The 13726-nt window shown below is 35.9% G+C and overlaps 1 protein-coding gene across 22 annotated transcripts in view; it reads left to right on the top strand.

Moving 5' to 3' along the window:
- CASK (calcium/calmodulin dependent serine protein kinase) overlaps positions 1–13726 on the top strand; it is a 407963-nt gene that overhangs the window by 62217 nt on the left and 332020 nt on the right. For 14 of the 22 annotated variants that reach the window (XM_015127198.3, XM_077987861.1, XM_077987857.1 and 11 more), the window contains 1 exon segment: positions 12350–12462. In XM_015127198.3, coding sequence (XP_014982684.1) covers positions 12350–12462 — 113 coding nt within the window. 22 annotated transcript variants of the gene reach the window in all.

Raw genomic sequence — 13726 nt, 5'->3', positions numbered from 1 at the left:
CAAACTATCTAGGATACAATATGAATGAAAAAAGACATCAACTGATTCCAATACCCAGTTGAATCAGATATGGGAATTTGATGAAGTTTTTAATTCAGCTGTCATACAATTTATCCAACAGTCAGTTGCAAATTTTCTTGAAACAAATGAAAAGACAGAAGATCTCAGAAAAGTAGAGCTAAGAGCATTTCCTAATGAACTAGAATGTCAGAGAAAAAAAAGGGTCAAGAATGGTGTCATAATTTTTGGCTAAGCTGTCAGAAGGAAATTCGGAGTTGCCTTCAAGTGAGATAGCGAGAGGAGAGATTAGAAAGCTCAGTTCACTCAGATGTTTTGGGGGATATGATTGCCCTTTCTCTTCTTGTCTTCCATGCCTTATTGATTAGCAGGAGTCATTACAGAGACTGAGAGGTTGGTCCGTCCATGGGAAACTGGTTAAAAGTGAGCATCACTAACTTGCATACTCACATGCATGGACTTTGGTTTCTTACCTAACTTGAAAAATTCCCCAAGTGTTTAGATATTTGATTTTACTATGTTGCCTAAACAGTTACATCCACTATACTCTTATTTTCAGATTTTTTTTCCCTAAAGCAATTATTTTCCAGATCATCTACTTTGTCTTTAGACCTAGAAACAGATTACTACAATTATGATTCAAAACCTATTTTCTGCTGCCCTGCACTGAGCTGAGTAATTGGGTGTAAATGGTTATTTCCTTTGCATGCTTTGCCTTTGTGTTAAGTGTTTTTTGGTTAAAAGACCAGAGGTTGCATTATTGCCTGCTGAATATGCTTATATTAACAATTGTAAAAAAATAAATTACTTTTGGGAGTATTAATGAATAGGCATTTAAATTGCATAGTTAAATCTTTTCCATCCTTTACTAAGCAAACACTTGGATTACCCCCCATAAGAATTTAATTGACAATTTCCATGCCACATTTGGGTAGGGAATATTTGTTACAGAAAAAAGTTGTTTGAAATCAGAAGGTTCTTAACTGTTTCAATTTCATAATTTGTATTTGTGTTGTTGTTATACATACTAAAATTTAGGTTATCATGTCCAAAGTCCACTGATAATAAATGCTACATGGGCAATGGGGTGGAGTGTGACAGAAGAGAGAGGTTTCTTAACCACAAGACTGGACTGCTAAGGTGTAATATGAGTATGGGGGCAAGAGGTAGGTATTTTATATGGTTTTTCCCAAACTAACTTGAACGAGAAACTTTCATTCTTTAAGGACTCCACAAGATGCCAATTTGGGAAACCCTGACTTAGAGTGTTAGGTAATTACATTTTTGTTTCTGTTTTACAGTGTAATTTTGTATACTCCTGATGCAACTGAAATGAATAAAGAGAGGCATATTGGTGGCTTTAAGATCTCTTTCACTAGCTTATTTAAATTAGATAATTTAATTTTATTTAATTTAGAAGTAGGTTTACCTGGTTATGGAGATCTTTAAAACATGGTTTTAAATGAGAAGAGATTAACAGTATTCCACAGAAGTGTCACTGAAATAAAAATCTGTTAAGGAGGATAACAACTTCAGAGTGCAGATATTAACCTCCGCCCCCTAGTTGCAGAGTTGTGATTAATGGCTTGCAACAATACTATTATAGGATAATGTAGCATTTGGAAAACAACCTATGTTAGTGGCATATTAACAGAGCACACCCCTTACAAATATGATTTTCGGTGTAACTTCAGACTTCCATAATTATTAGTTTCCATTTACAAAGTGTGGATTATGCACAGAGAATTTGACAATTGTGATAATGCTAGGTACTAGTTAAAAGTAATTAGGTTTATGAACACTAGTAGAGAAGGAGGAGTGAAGAGGAGGAGAAAAAGGTCAGTAGTGAGTTTCAAAAAAGTTGTTTCTCCACTAAATATTTTCATTGGGCCAATTTCTGATGTATAGGCCCACATTTAGAAAATAACAAAATGTGAATGTATAGCTCTTAACATAAAAATGAAAGTTATGGTTTTCTTGCACCAACCTTAAGAGGAGTGTTCCTATTTAGGGCAGACCCTGCTAGGCCTTCCTGTTTGTTATTTCCACAAGATATGGTACCCTAAGAGCTTGCCTTTCGCACTTCTTCTTTTTCCTTTCTGGGCTTCTTATAATCTTTCTATGGGGATGTGTCCAGCAGTCCCTTAGGGAGGGGTTTGGGAATATATTCATGTTTTCTGGGGTCTGTCCTCTTTATTCTTAAGTGCTGTCATTAACAGCAATGGCTTCAATTACCTCTCATTCACTCATGCTACCTAGGGAGTATAGAGGTTAAGAATTTAGATTTCGAAGTTCCATATGTTTAGGCTCCAGCCCTAGCTCTAACTTCCACTGTTTGACCACAGACAACCTCTGAGCCTCAGTTTCCTATCTATAAAATGAGGCTGGTATTGTATTAGCTATGATGACAAATAAATTATGATAAATAACGAGAATCTATGTAAACTTCTTGGCAGCATGCTTGCTGCTGACATGTTATATTATAAATGACAGTTGTTGATGTCTTCATTATCATGACCCCTTCCTTGAACTTTATACTCCTATCTGTATGCCCTCTATAAATCTCTGCCTGGATATTCCATGGAAACCAGTATTTTCCAAACATAGCCATGTGCTTTGTTTCTTTCTCAGCCTTCTGTCAGTTCTTTCTCTTGTAATTTCTTTCTCATTTGGTGGTATCATTCACCCAGTAACTGTTGCCAGTAATTTGTAAGTTTTCTTACGACTCAACCCCAACCACCCTCTAGCTAATCATTCACTGTGTTATCTTGTGAGTTTATTTTCTTAAGTATCCGTCTGTCGCCTTTACTTTATCACCTCTTTCTTGGGCTAACGCAGTAACTTCCTGAGTGGCTCCCACCCACTCCACAACGTCTCTCACTCTCTGTCATAGTGATCTTTGGCCCTCTTTTCCCTTTCCAGCCACTTCTCACCCTCCAGTTTTTCATGCTAGCAGTACCAAATAGCTTAAAGTGCCCAGCACACACTGTGGGTTTTGTTTTGTTTTGTTTTCTGAGACAGAGCCTTGCTCTGTTGCCCAGGCTGGAGTGCAGTGGCATGATCTCTGCTCACTGCAACCTCCCGGGTTCAAGCAATTCCCCTCCCGGGTTCAAGCAATTCCCCTTCCTTAGCCTCCCAAGTAGCCGGGATTACAGGCGTGAACCACCATGCCTAGCTAATTTTTGTATTTTTAGTAGAGACAGAGTTTCACAATGTTGGCCAGGCTGGTCTCAAACTCCTGGCCTCAAGTGGTATGCCTGCCTCGGCCTCCCAAAGTGCTAGAGTTACAGGCATGAGCCACTGTGCCCTGCCAGGGCCCAAAACACTGCGCCCTGTGTTTTGACTTGGCTGTAGGCTGTTGCACAGGCTATTACTTAGCTCTGGAATCCTTTCCTTTCCCTGCTTAGCCCAAAAAACTCCTATTCATTGTTCCAAGCCCTCCAGGATGTCCGTATGTCATAGAGGACTTCTCTGAGTACCATGCTATCCATAGATTTTGAGTACCATGCTATCCATAGATTTTGTACATATATATGCATATATATACAGTATATACACATATATGCTGTATGTATACATGTATCTATATATGTATATGTATATTTATATATAATTATATGTACATGCATTCTATATACATACACATTATATAATGCATATATACATATATACATTATATAATGTATGCATATATATACACAATATATTATATATACTATATATTATATTATGCTATATATGTATATATACACATATATACATTATATATACATATATGTATGTATACATACATTATATATACATATATGTATATATACATTATATATGTGTGTATATATACACACACACATATGTCAACAGCGGCCTACTAGATTGGAAGTTCCCTGAGGACAAGAATTGCTTTATTAATCTTTTTTCTTGTTTATTCTTTATAGTCTTTGTCTTATTTTCATTGGGGAAATGAGGTAAATAAGATAAAATGCAAATGTCAGTAGAATTTTTAAAATCTTAGTGCTTTAATATGTATTTGTGATTTAGCTAAGATTGCTTAAAGTGTGTAACCAAGTGAGAATTCTCACTTTTGTAATGTGTTTATCTTCATATATTTTATATATTTTCTTGCTTGTTTCTTTCCATCCATGTCTAATCTCCTTCTTCACATTTCTTATGTTACAAAAAATCTTTTTTTATCCTCTTATTAATAGTTATTGATATATCCTCCATCAAGTATGAGCTAACAAAGACCTAGAATCGATGTCCCTCTACATTGGCTCTAACCCCAGCCTTTTTCACACACTCAAGCACACACACACACACACACACACACACAAATCAAATTTTCCAGAACCTTTACTTTGAGAAGAAATTGGCTTATGTGACCAGCAGTCCTCTCACAGAAGTAGTAAATGATGAGTGTGTTATAGGTAGACTCAGACCAGAAGATGGTGTGCTACATGAAATCTAAAGTGAGGTCTACTAAACTTCACTGATGTATCAAGGTGTGACAGAGGTACTAATTATGTCAATATAAGTACTGAGTTAGTAAATGCTAGTCTTAACTCTGAATTGTTCAGCTTTGACAGGTGAGCTAGATTTGTTCTGTTAGCTTATTGGAGATTCATTGCTAGCTGTTTCAAATAAGCCTCCCCCTTCTATTTTCAAGGAATGATCTGAATCATACTGCGCTTAATTCCTTTGTCAGGTCTTTAATTGTTAACATTTAGGCAACAGCTCCTGAGACTTTTATTTTCATAATTTTCCATTTCGTGTGTGTTTTTTGCAGTAGCAATGAGTAGGAAAATTTTTTTTCTTTGGTTTAATCACTGTACCTAAAGCAACTCAGCTTGGTGAATGTATGTAAGCACATGTGTTGGAGCCTGGGGATGGGTACCAGAAGTGTTAAAAAGTGTCAGGACAGCATCTCTGTTCCCTTCCCGCTATCACATTGATTACCACAATAATCATTGTCACAGCTGATTTTGTAAACCTTTAGGTTGAAAAGCTTTCACAAAGCTATCACAGAGCACAGGAAGACAAGGAGAGGATTTATTGATGAAATTATATGCATAAGCTCTTCTTTAGTGGCAATGACTACCCTAAATAGTGTTGAAATAAGAGGGAACAGACCATCATTATCTTTCATTGGTATAGTTTTTATATAAATTTATGTATGTCTATAGTTTTCAAGATTTTATTCTTACTGCTAATGTTGTCATTTATAGTTATTTTATTTTAGCTTTGTTTCCTTTTTACCTACCCATCATCAATGTTCCTCAATTTTTAACGTCAGAACTGTGTAAAAAGTAGTAGGAAGATACAGATTTAGAAAATGGGTAGAGAAATATCTAGAAGCACCATGATTTCTCAAAACTTTATATACTTACATAAAATTGTTATTTAATAAATATATCAATGGCTTATTCTTTTCTAGTTTGTCATTTTTCTTACATCATTCATCAAATATTTTTTGAGGGCCTAGTATGTACTGGGCACTCATTAAGTTTATATTTTAATATGAATACACACACATAAATATAACATTACATATTATAAGTATATATGAAATAATATAAATGCATGTATGTGTGTGTATATATGTGACTACACACAGTTTATTTTCATTATTCATGGTAGTTGTGTTCTATAAAGTTACCATGAACGCTGAATGAACCAATACTGAACCATTGCTCCTAGGGGAAATACAGGGTTGGGTTCCTTCAAACCTCTGGTCATAACATTTTCATCAACTGATCAATATATAACCTTGTTTTATGTGTGCTTCTGTTTAAAGATACTGCATGTAATATATACTGTTGATTCATTAACATTGAACTCACAGCCAACATTGTTATAACTCATGCCTGAAGGAACCTTCTCTAACTCACATATTTTCCCCATAAGACACATCACAGCCTTCTTGTGCTTAGGAACACTAGACAGTCCCTTCAGCACTATGCTTGGCGACCATCTTAAACAGCAAAATCACCAAGAAAAAGCACAAAATGCAAAAAATGCTCTAAATAGATTTTGAAAAGATCACTTGTTGATGGCATGAGAGCTGAAACAAGAAGGCAGAGCATCATCTTGTTTGCCTTCAGCTGGCATCATGCACATTGGGTGACTCAAATTTTTCACCGTTACATGCGTGTCTGTAAACGACTGAAAGTGCCATGACTATTGATTTGGGGGTTATAAGTAAATTTTGCCAAGTAGGTGAATTTACAAACATGTACTGTGCAATGTAATGAGGATCAGCTGTATATCAGCTTTATGTCTGTGTTGTGTGTATATGTGTGTAAAAACTTGTTCTTGGCCTTCACTTTCCCTATCTTTGTCTTTTCTTTTTTAAATCATTCACGGTTTTCCTATGTATCTTGTGGTACATTGCACAATTCATTATAAATGTAATGGGGCTTCTAGGCTTGTGTTATGGACGGAAATTTCACCGCGTTTTTTAAAGGTTTCCTGAGACATGATGTGTTTTTGTTTATAGACCTCTCATAGGGTGAAAATTTAACATGTAACTCCAAAGTTTACGTGTTGCAACTCAAAGTATTATTTTAAGTTTATTACAATTAGATAAAAAATTATAACTGACAATTCATATTGACTTTATTATGTTTGAGATGCAGTGTTTTTTTGAAGTGCCCTCAAAAGCCCTTTGTGCTCTTCCCCAATCGCAACTCCCTCCCCCTCAAACCACTATCCTGCCTTTTATATTAATCTTTTAAAATTCTCTTTATAGCTTTACCCCCTATGTTTGTATCTCTAAGGAGTATATTGTTTAATCTTTTAGAACTGAGTAGCAAACATAAACTTATCTGGGTAAAGAAAGGACAATATTACTACTATTGTATGAAGACTTAGGAGAAGAGAAGCTGAACAAGCTCTTGTTCACAGTCTGGCTTCAGATGTTCTGAGAGTGGTTAGGAGCCCATTCTGGGAAGTCAGTTGGCACATGCACAAATAAATCCCAAGGTCATGCCCAAATAAATCCCAAGACAAGGGGCTCTTCACAGGCAGGACATTTCTGCTGTAGTGCAGGATAGGGGGAGGTGCTGAGCACCCAGCAGGAATGTGGTGGGGGGCAATGGTTGCCCTGCATTTCCTGCTCTTCAGCTTCCTGATGCCTGCCTCCCATTCTCAGGAATAGATCAAAGCAGGCACTGCTGTAGGGTTAAATTAGAGTCCTCTGCTAGTCTAGGCAGCAGAGAAGGTCAGAAATCTCCTCAACCCATTGTCAGGAAAAGAAAAATGGAAGAATCTGGATCCAGCTCACCTAACTATTCTGTTTTCAGGTTTAAAAGGTGGCCCGTGGCAGTGGGAAACTTATGGCTCTCAGTCTGGACTGGTTGTCCTCTGTGCCTGAGGCACAGCTGTCAGCCCGAGATTTCCCTTCCTTGCATTCCTGGGGATTCCCTTCATCTCTCTTCTGTGTTGGATCTCCTATTTGCTGTCTCCAGGCATGCTTTTTACTGGTCTACTCTTATTTTAGCAAACACATCCTACAATAATTTCTTCAGAAAGTATGCATGGCAAGTAATTTATTGAGCTTTTTTGTGTCTGGAAATGTCCTTATGGTTATTGATGGTCTGGCTGGATGTTGAATTCAAGATTAGAAATCATTTTCCTTCATGATTATGATGGTGTTGCTCTATTGTCTTCTAGTGTTGCCATTGAGAGATCCAAAGCTCTTCTGGGTGAATTGTGTCATCCTTCCTCGCTGCACATCTTTACCCCCACTTCTGGAAACCTGACAATCTCCTTGTCCACAGTGATTTTAAATCTCACAGTAGTGTGTGTATGGATATGGGTCATTTATTTTGCTGAGTACTTGGTGGGTCCTTTTAATTTGAGCTCCTCATGATTTAAATTCTGGGAAGTTTTCTTGGATTATTCCTTTAATTTCTTCCCCTTCATTTTCTTTGTTATTTTTGCTCTGCTTTTCCCAAGTTTATCGGCCAACGCTTCTATTGATAAATTTCTCTGGGTGTTTTTCAAGGGCTCTTTTGTTTTCTGAAAGTTCTGGTTTTTGTTTCACAATTGTGATATCTTTCTGAGGATATTAATGGTAATTTGAAGTCTTATTGTATAGTGTGTTTCCTCTAAGTTGCTCTTTTTGTTTGTTTTTGGTTCTATCTTCCAAATTAGAGACTCTTCAGATGTCTTAGGAGCCTTAGTTGTTGTATACTCATGATTAGGAATAGAACAGTGGTTCTCAACTGGGGGCAATTTGAACCTTCCCCACCCCAGGAGGATATTTGGCAATATCTGGAGACCTTTTTGGTGGCTAAAGTTGGAGGGGGTGCTATGCTACTAGTATCTAGTAAGTAGAGGCTAGGAATGTTGCTGAGCATCCTACAATGCATAGGACATCCCTGCACAACAAAAAATTAGCTAGCTCAACATGTTAATAGTGCTGATATTGGAAACTCTGTAATAGAGGGCCTCAAAGCTGATTAAGAGAGCTCCGAAGGTGCAAGTGAACCTGTTGACTTTGGATTTTGCTGGAGGATGATCTAGTTGAGTAGCTTGGAGAACCTCTTCATTATCTTTAGGTCTTTTTTTCTGAGCTAGTCAGATATAGAAAAGTCTTTCATATCTCTTGCCTTAAGGGTAAAGATCTGGCTTCCAATATTCTCCCGTTACTCAAAAAGGGACTCGAGCTGTCTGTGTTTAGTGTATATGTGACCACATAATACTGTTGCTTTTCATATAATACCCACTTCCTCAACAGCCTTGTGTTTCCAGTTCTGAGACCCTATTTTTTTTTTTTTTTTTTTTTTTGAGACAGAGTCTCACTCTGTCACCCAGGCTGGAGTGCAGTGGCGCCATCTTGGCTCACTGCAAGCTCCACCTCCCGGGTTCACACCATTCTCCTGCCTCAGCCTCCCAAGTAGCTGGGACTACAGGTGCCCGCCACCACGCCTGGCTAATTTTTTTCTGAGACCCTATGTTTTATTTACTCTTTCCAGAGAATTAACTTGTTGGGATGAGGGAGCGGCAGTTATGCATGGTATGGAGTACAGGAGACTACCTAGGGCTCTAACTGCTTCTCTAACACGTTTCATTCAAACCTTGCTATTTTAACTCTACCCTCTCTTCACTTCCAGTTCCAGAGTTATCTGGAACCCATTCATGAGTTTCTTGAGGATTCTACAGTATAGATGGGTTTGGTTCTGAAATTTCCTTATTTTCTCTTTGCAGTTCAGCTTTCCCAGGTCTGCTAAGTCAATTACTACTCTCCATCTGCTTTCTTGAATTCCAAATTTAATTATTACTATCATCTCCTCTCTTGTTCTCCCAATCCTTTTTTAAAACCCCTTTGGTATCATTTTAGTGGAGTTTGGATAGGGAAATAAATTAGATACATTGTGCTCAACCTATCCCATGATCCTGGAAACCAACATATTATATTCTAGCATAATTTCATTTAATTCTGGTCTTATTTTGGTGTATTTACCTTTGTTATCAGAATTATTTCCTAGACTTCGGTTTTCTTCACATAAATGAAAACTAGAGGATATTATTCTGTGTCTGCATAGGGACACAGTTGAATTCTTTTCAAAACCTTAGGGGATATTATAGTGATATTCACTTCCAACATATTCTGGTTTAATTGACGTTTTTGCTTAAAAACATAGACTGCTGTAAGCAGCCATCTGCCTCAAGTAGAACCTTGTGTTACCATCCCAGTCAATATTCAGAGTTTGTAAAAAGTTGAATAAAGAATATATATTTCATTAAATCTGGATTGCTGTCAATTATCTTGTTCCATTTTTATTAATACTGTGGTCATAATTAGTGGAAATATGAGAAAGATAGTTGTTTATGATGATGGCTTATAACTATCTCTACCAGTATTTTCCCCCACATAAATATTCAAGAATTGACTATACCTTAGATTTAAATTTTTAAGGGTGAAATTTCGAACATCAATAAAAGGTACAGGGCAGACTGAAACCTGTACCTCCTGAATTTTTGCTGTTCTCTAAGCTGTCATCGAAGCATAAGTAATAAGGGTAATATAGTAGGTGTGTCACACCACTTTATCACTCCTCCCTTTTTAAGATGGGAAACCAAGCCAAATTTTAGATTTTTTATCAGTTTCTGCTGAGTTTCCAGTTAATGGGTTAAATCACAAAAACCTCAAAATATATTTTGGTATCTTTTTAGGGTGTTAAATTTGATTAACTCCCTGGATGTCATTGACGGACAGACCCTTAAAATGCTTTACTTGTAACCTGTCTTCAGGTCTTCAGTAGTTCATAGATATAATTATTTTCTTTGCCTCATATTATAAAATTAAAGAATTGGGGATTTGATTTGGTTTTTATTCACAGATTTTTTAAAGTTTGTGTTTTGTTGTCTAAGTATTCTCTTTTCTCCCTAGCTCTATTAATTTTATTGTTACTAAAAGAAAAGGGGGGAGAAGCTATGCTTTCTTCCTCACCTTTGTTCAAGCAGGAAAAAGTAAAGAATTGACTCAATTGACCGTGAACAATCAACCCCACGTACAGGTCTTGGGAAGTTTCCAAAAAGATATAGTGAATTGAAGCAGACTACACAAATGTATACATAAATAGAGTCCCAAGGGTTTATATGTGGACAAAAACCAATTACGTGAAGCATTTCCTGAAATTGCTTGATTGTCAGGGTAAGTAATCACAAGTAAGACATCAGGTTGAGAATGAAAACGTTTGTCCCTAGCTTTGTAATATTGTCTTCTCACAGAGGAAAATCTTTGAACAGTTTTGAGAGATTATCAAAAGGATCCTCTTTCTGTAGAGTTCTGAAAGATACATTATATTACCATTTCTTTTCCTCCCAGGTTAGCTTATTTCAGTTGCTTGAAAAGAGAGATTTGAAGCTGTTGTATAGTTGATGTCCTCATAATGGCATTAATGTCATCTTGGATAAATGTTTAAGTCTAAGATTAAATTTAGTAGTTTGTCCCGTAGTTGAAAGAAGGACAAACTTTAAGGCCAGCAGTATCACAAGTATTGTACTGTATATAAAGAACTTTTCTCTATCTGCTAATTGAGCACATGCATCTAGGTGTACTGTTCGTCCCTGTAATAAGCCAATGAAGGTGGTTTTTTTGTTTGTTTGCCTTCTCCCCAGGAGGGGAAAAATACACACATGTATACATGTACGCATGTATTTAATGACCACCATATTAACCTTCAAATAAACCAATCACATTGCTATTGCATTCTGTATTTTATAGTCATTCAAACACACACAAATCTATCTTTGGATTATCTTAATTGAGTTCAGATATTTCTTTTATAACTGTTAACCACAAGGAACCGTGTGTGTGTGTGCGTGTGCGTGTTCCCTGGGCTGGGGTATTGGCATCTTTAAATCATCTCAGCTGATTCAACTGTGAGGTCTGGGTCAGCAAATAGCTAGACCAGTGGCTCTGCTCGTAGAAATTACTTCCCTTCCTCTGGTAATTTCAAACAATTCTAATTTGAAGTTTGAGGAAAATTAAGGATTTCTCTGATTTCAGGTGAAACTGGAGAGGTAGTTGGAGACCAAATCATGCAGGCCTTTCTCTTTGTGAAGTGTTTGTTCAAGTCTTTGCCCAGATTTTATTGGAGTGTGTGTGTGTGTGTGTGTGTGTGTGTGTTTTCTTATTGTATTTAGAAGTTACTTATATATTTTGGTTCTTGACTTGGACTGTGTATTGCAAATACTTTCTGTCTCTCTGGTGTTTTAAACAGATATCATATCAGATTTTCATTTAAATATCATTACAAGAATGAATGGGAGAAACAAGTTTTTCAGTAGTTCTAGTAGAAGATGGTAGGATGTGGGACATGGAGAGAAGAGGACAGGTTCAAGAGATATTTGAGATAAACTCAGTAGAATTTGTTAGTGAAGATAAGGTAAATGGTGGGTAAGATGAGAGGGAAGTGTCAAGAATGGCTTCAGTTTCTGGTTCATAAGAATACCACCATTACTATGGACTTCACTTATTTTGTTTAAGATGTTGATAATCTACATAGAATTATACAGTCATTATTTGCCTTAAGCATAAGACTACTATTTAGAATTTTTTAAAAATTACTGCAAATTGCAAATTTATTGGTTATTTTATGGTTTAGTAATCTTTTTAAATTGTTACCTCATGGATTATAAAAAATACGTTGGAAGTTATATTACTTAAATTTTATTTTGAAAACTATGTTCAATTTGGAGTCTAAAGTAGAATGGCTTCGTGGTTATATAATATGGCTCTAGTAGATGATGAAACAGTAAGACCTTAATGGGAAATAGGAACTTAAGAAAATCAATGAATTAAAATTGACTTTTTGTTTTATAGGGGTCCCTTCAGTGTTGTACGACGATGTATCAACAGAGAAACTGGGCAACAATTTGCTGTAAAAATTGTTGATGTAGCCAAGTTCACATCAAGTCCAGGGTTAAGTACAGAAGGTAAGAGATGGATTTCAAGTAAGTTATTTGATGTCTGGCTTTATTTCATCTCCAAAATCCATTTACCAACCTAACCTTCATCTGGGGATGGGGAAGCAGAGGGTGTGATGTAGAGGGAAGTGGGTGGAGACAGTTTAAACTCTATTCTAGTTTGTCAGAATTCTAGGACATAGTATTTGAAAGACAGGGTAATTTACAGAGTTATAAAATCATCTAGGATTTCTATGGGCCTGTGTTTTTTGACTAGGAAGAAAGCAAAAATCTGGACATTTATTTTTTAGGGTCTAATTTTGAATTCTATGACATGGGTCATGGGATGGGAAAGGAGAGAGGTGAAATAATGGCAAGGATGATAATTGAAGATTCAGAAGAAACTTAGTTACCTCAAAATGCATCGCTTACTACCTTTAGAATTATGATTTAGTGGAATTAAAACATTCGTATCTCACATTTGGCTTAAGTCACATATGATATATGTGTAAAACTTTGAAAGATCAGTACTGTTAGGACTTTCAGGACTTAAAATTTTGTTTCAACACATTATTATGGATAATCATATTTATATGTATATTTATAAACAGTATGTAAACATTTTAAAGTTTTTTTTTGTTTTTTAAGCCATAGTTTCATGTAACTGTGACGTACATGCTCATACTTCAGATGGCACAATTGATCATGATATTAATTTTTCTAATTAGCCCATTACTAACTTTTCACTTTTCCACAGTTCAGTAAAAAAATGAATCCTTCTTTAGTCCTTCCCTTTTTAATCCCAAGAGCAATACAGTTGATAATTTAGATTAGAAAATCTAGGGCAGTGTAGCCTATTTATATTTTGTCCAGTTATTTTACCTTGGGAAGTAGAAGCCCACATAATTGTGAGTTAATCTGTTCCTGGAGATCTTTTTTTCTTTTAAATACTTTTGTGACCCTTTGATTTATTATTATTCATATAATGATTATGGAAGATTCTTAGAAGTTGCTACTCACAAAGAATAACTAACTGATTTGTTTTTAGTGCTTTAATATTTAAAATATTATGGTAAGATTTAGAGATTTTATATTTTATGGTTTTATACTCTGGAATTGGCTATTATTGCTTTTGAATATAAATTATTTTATAAATCTAGCAACATTTAAAATTGACTTTTAAGTAGAGTTTAGAACAAAATTATATTTCCTTACACTTTTAACTGCCTTTAAGATTAATATTCTGTGTTTGATTTTTCTGTACCTCTGTTGTCTGAGCAAATACTGAGGTGAT

The sequence above is a fragment of the Macaca mulatta genome, chromosome X, assembly GCF_049350105.2.
Source record: "Macaca mulatta isolate MMU2019108-1 chromosome X, T2T-MMU8v2.0, whole genome shotgun sequence".
Lineage (NCBI taxonomy): Eukaryota > Metazoa > Chordata > Mammalia > Primates > Cercopithecidae > Macaca > Macaca mulatta.
This window is presented reverse-complemented; position numbering and strand designations above follow the sequence as displayed.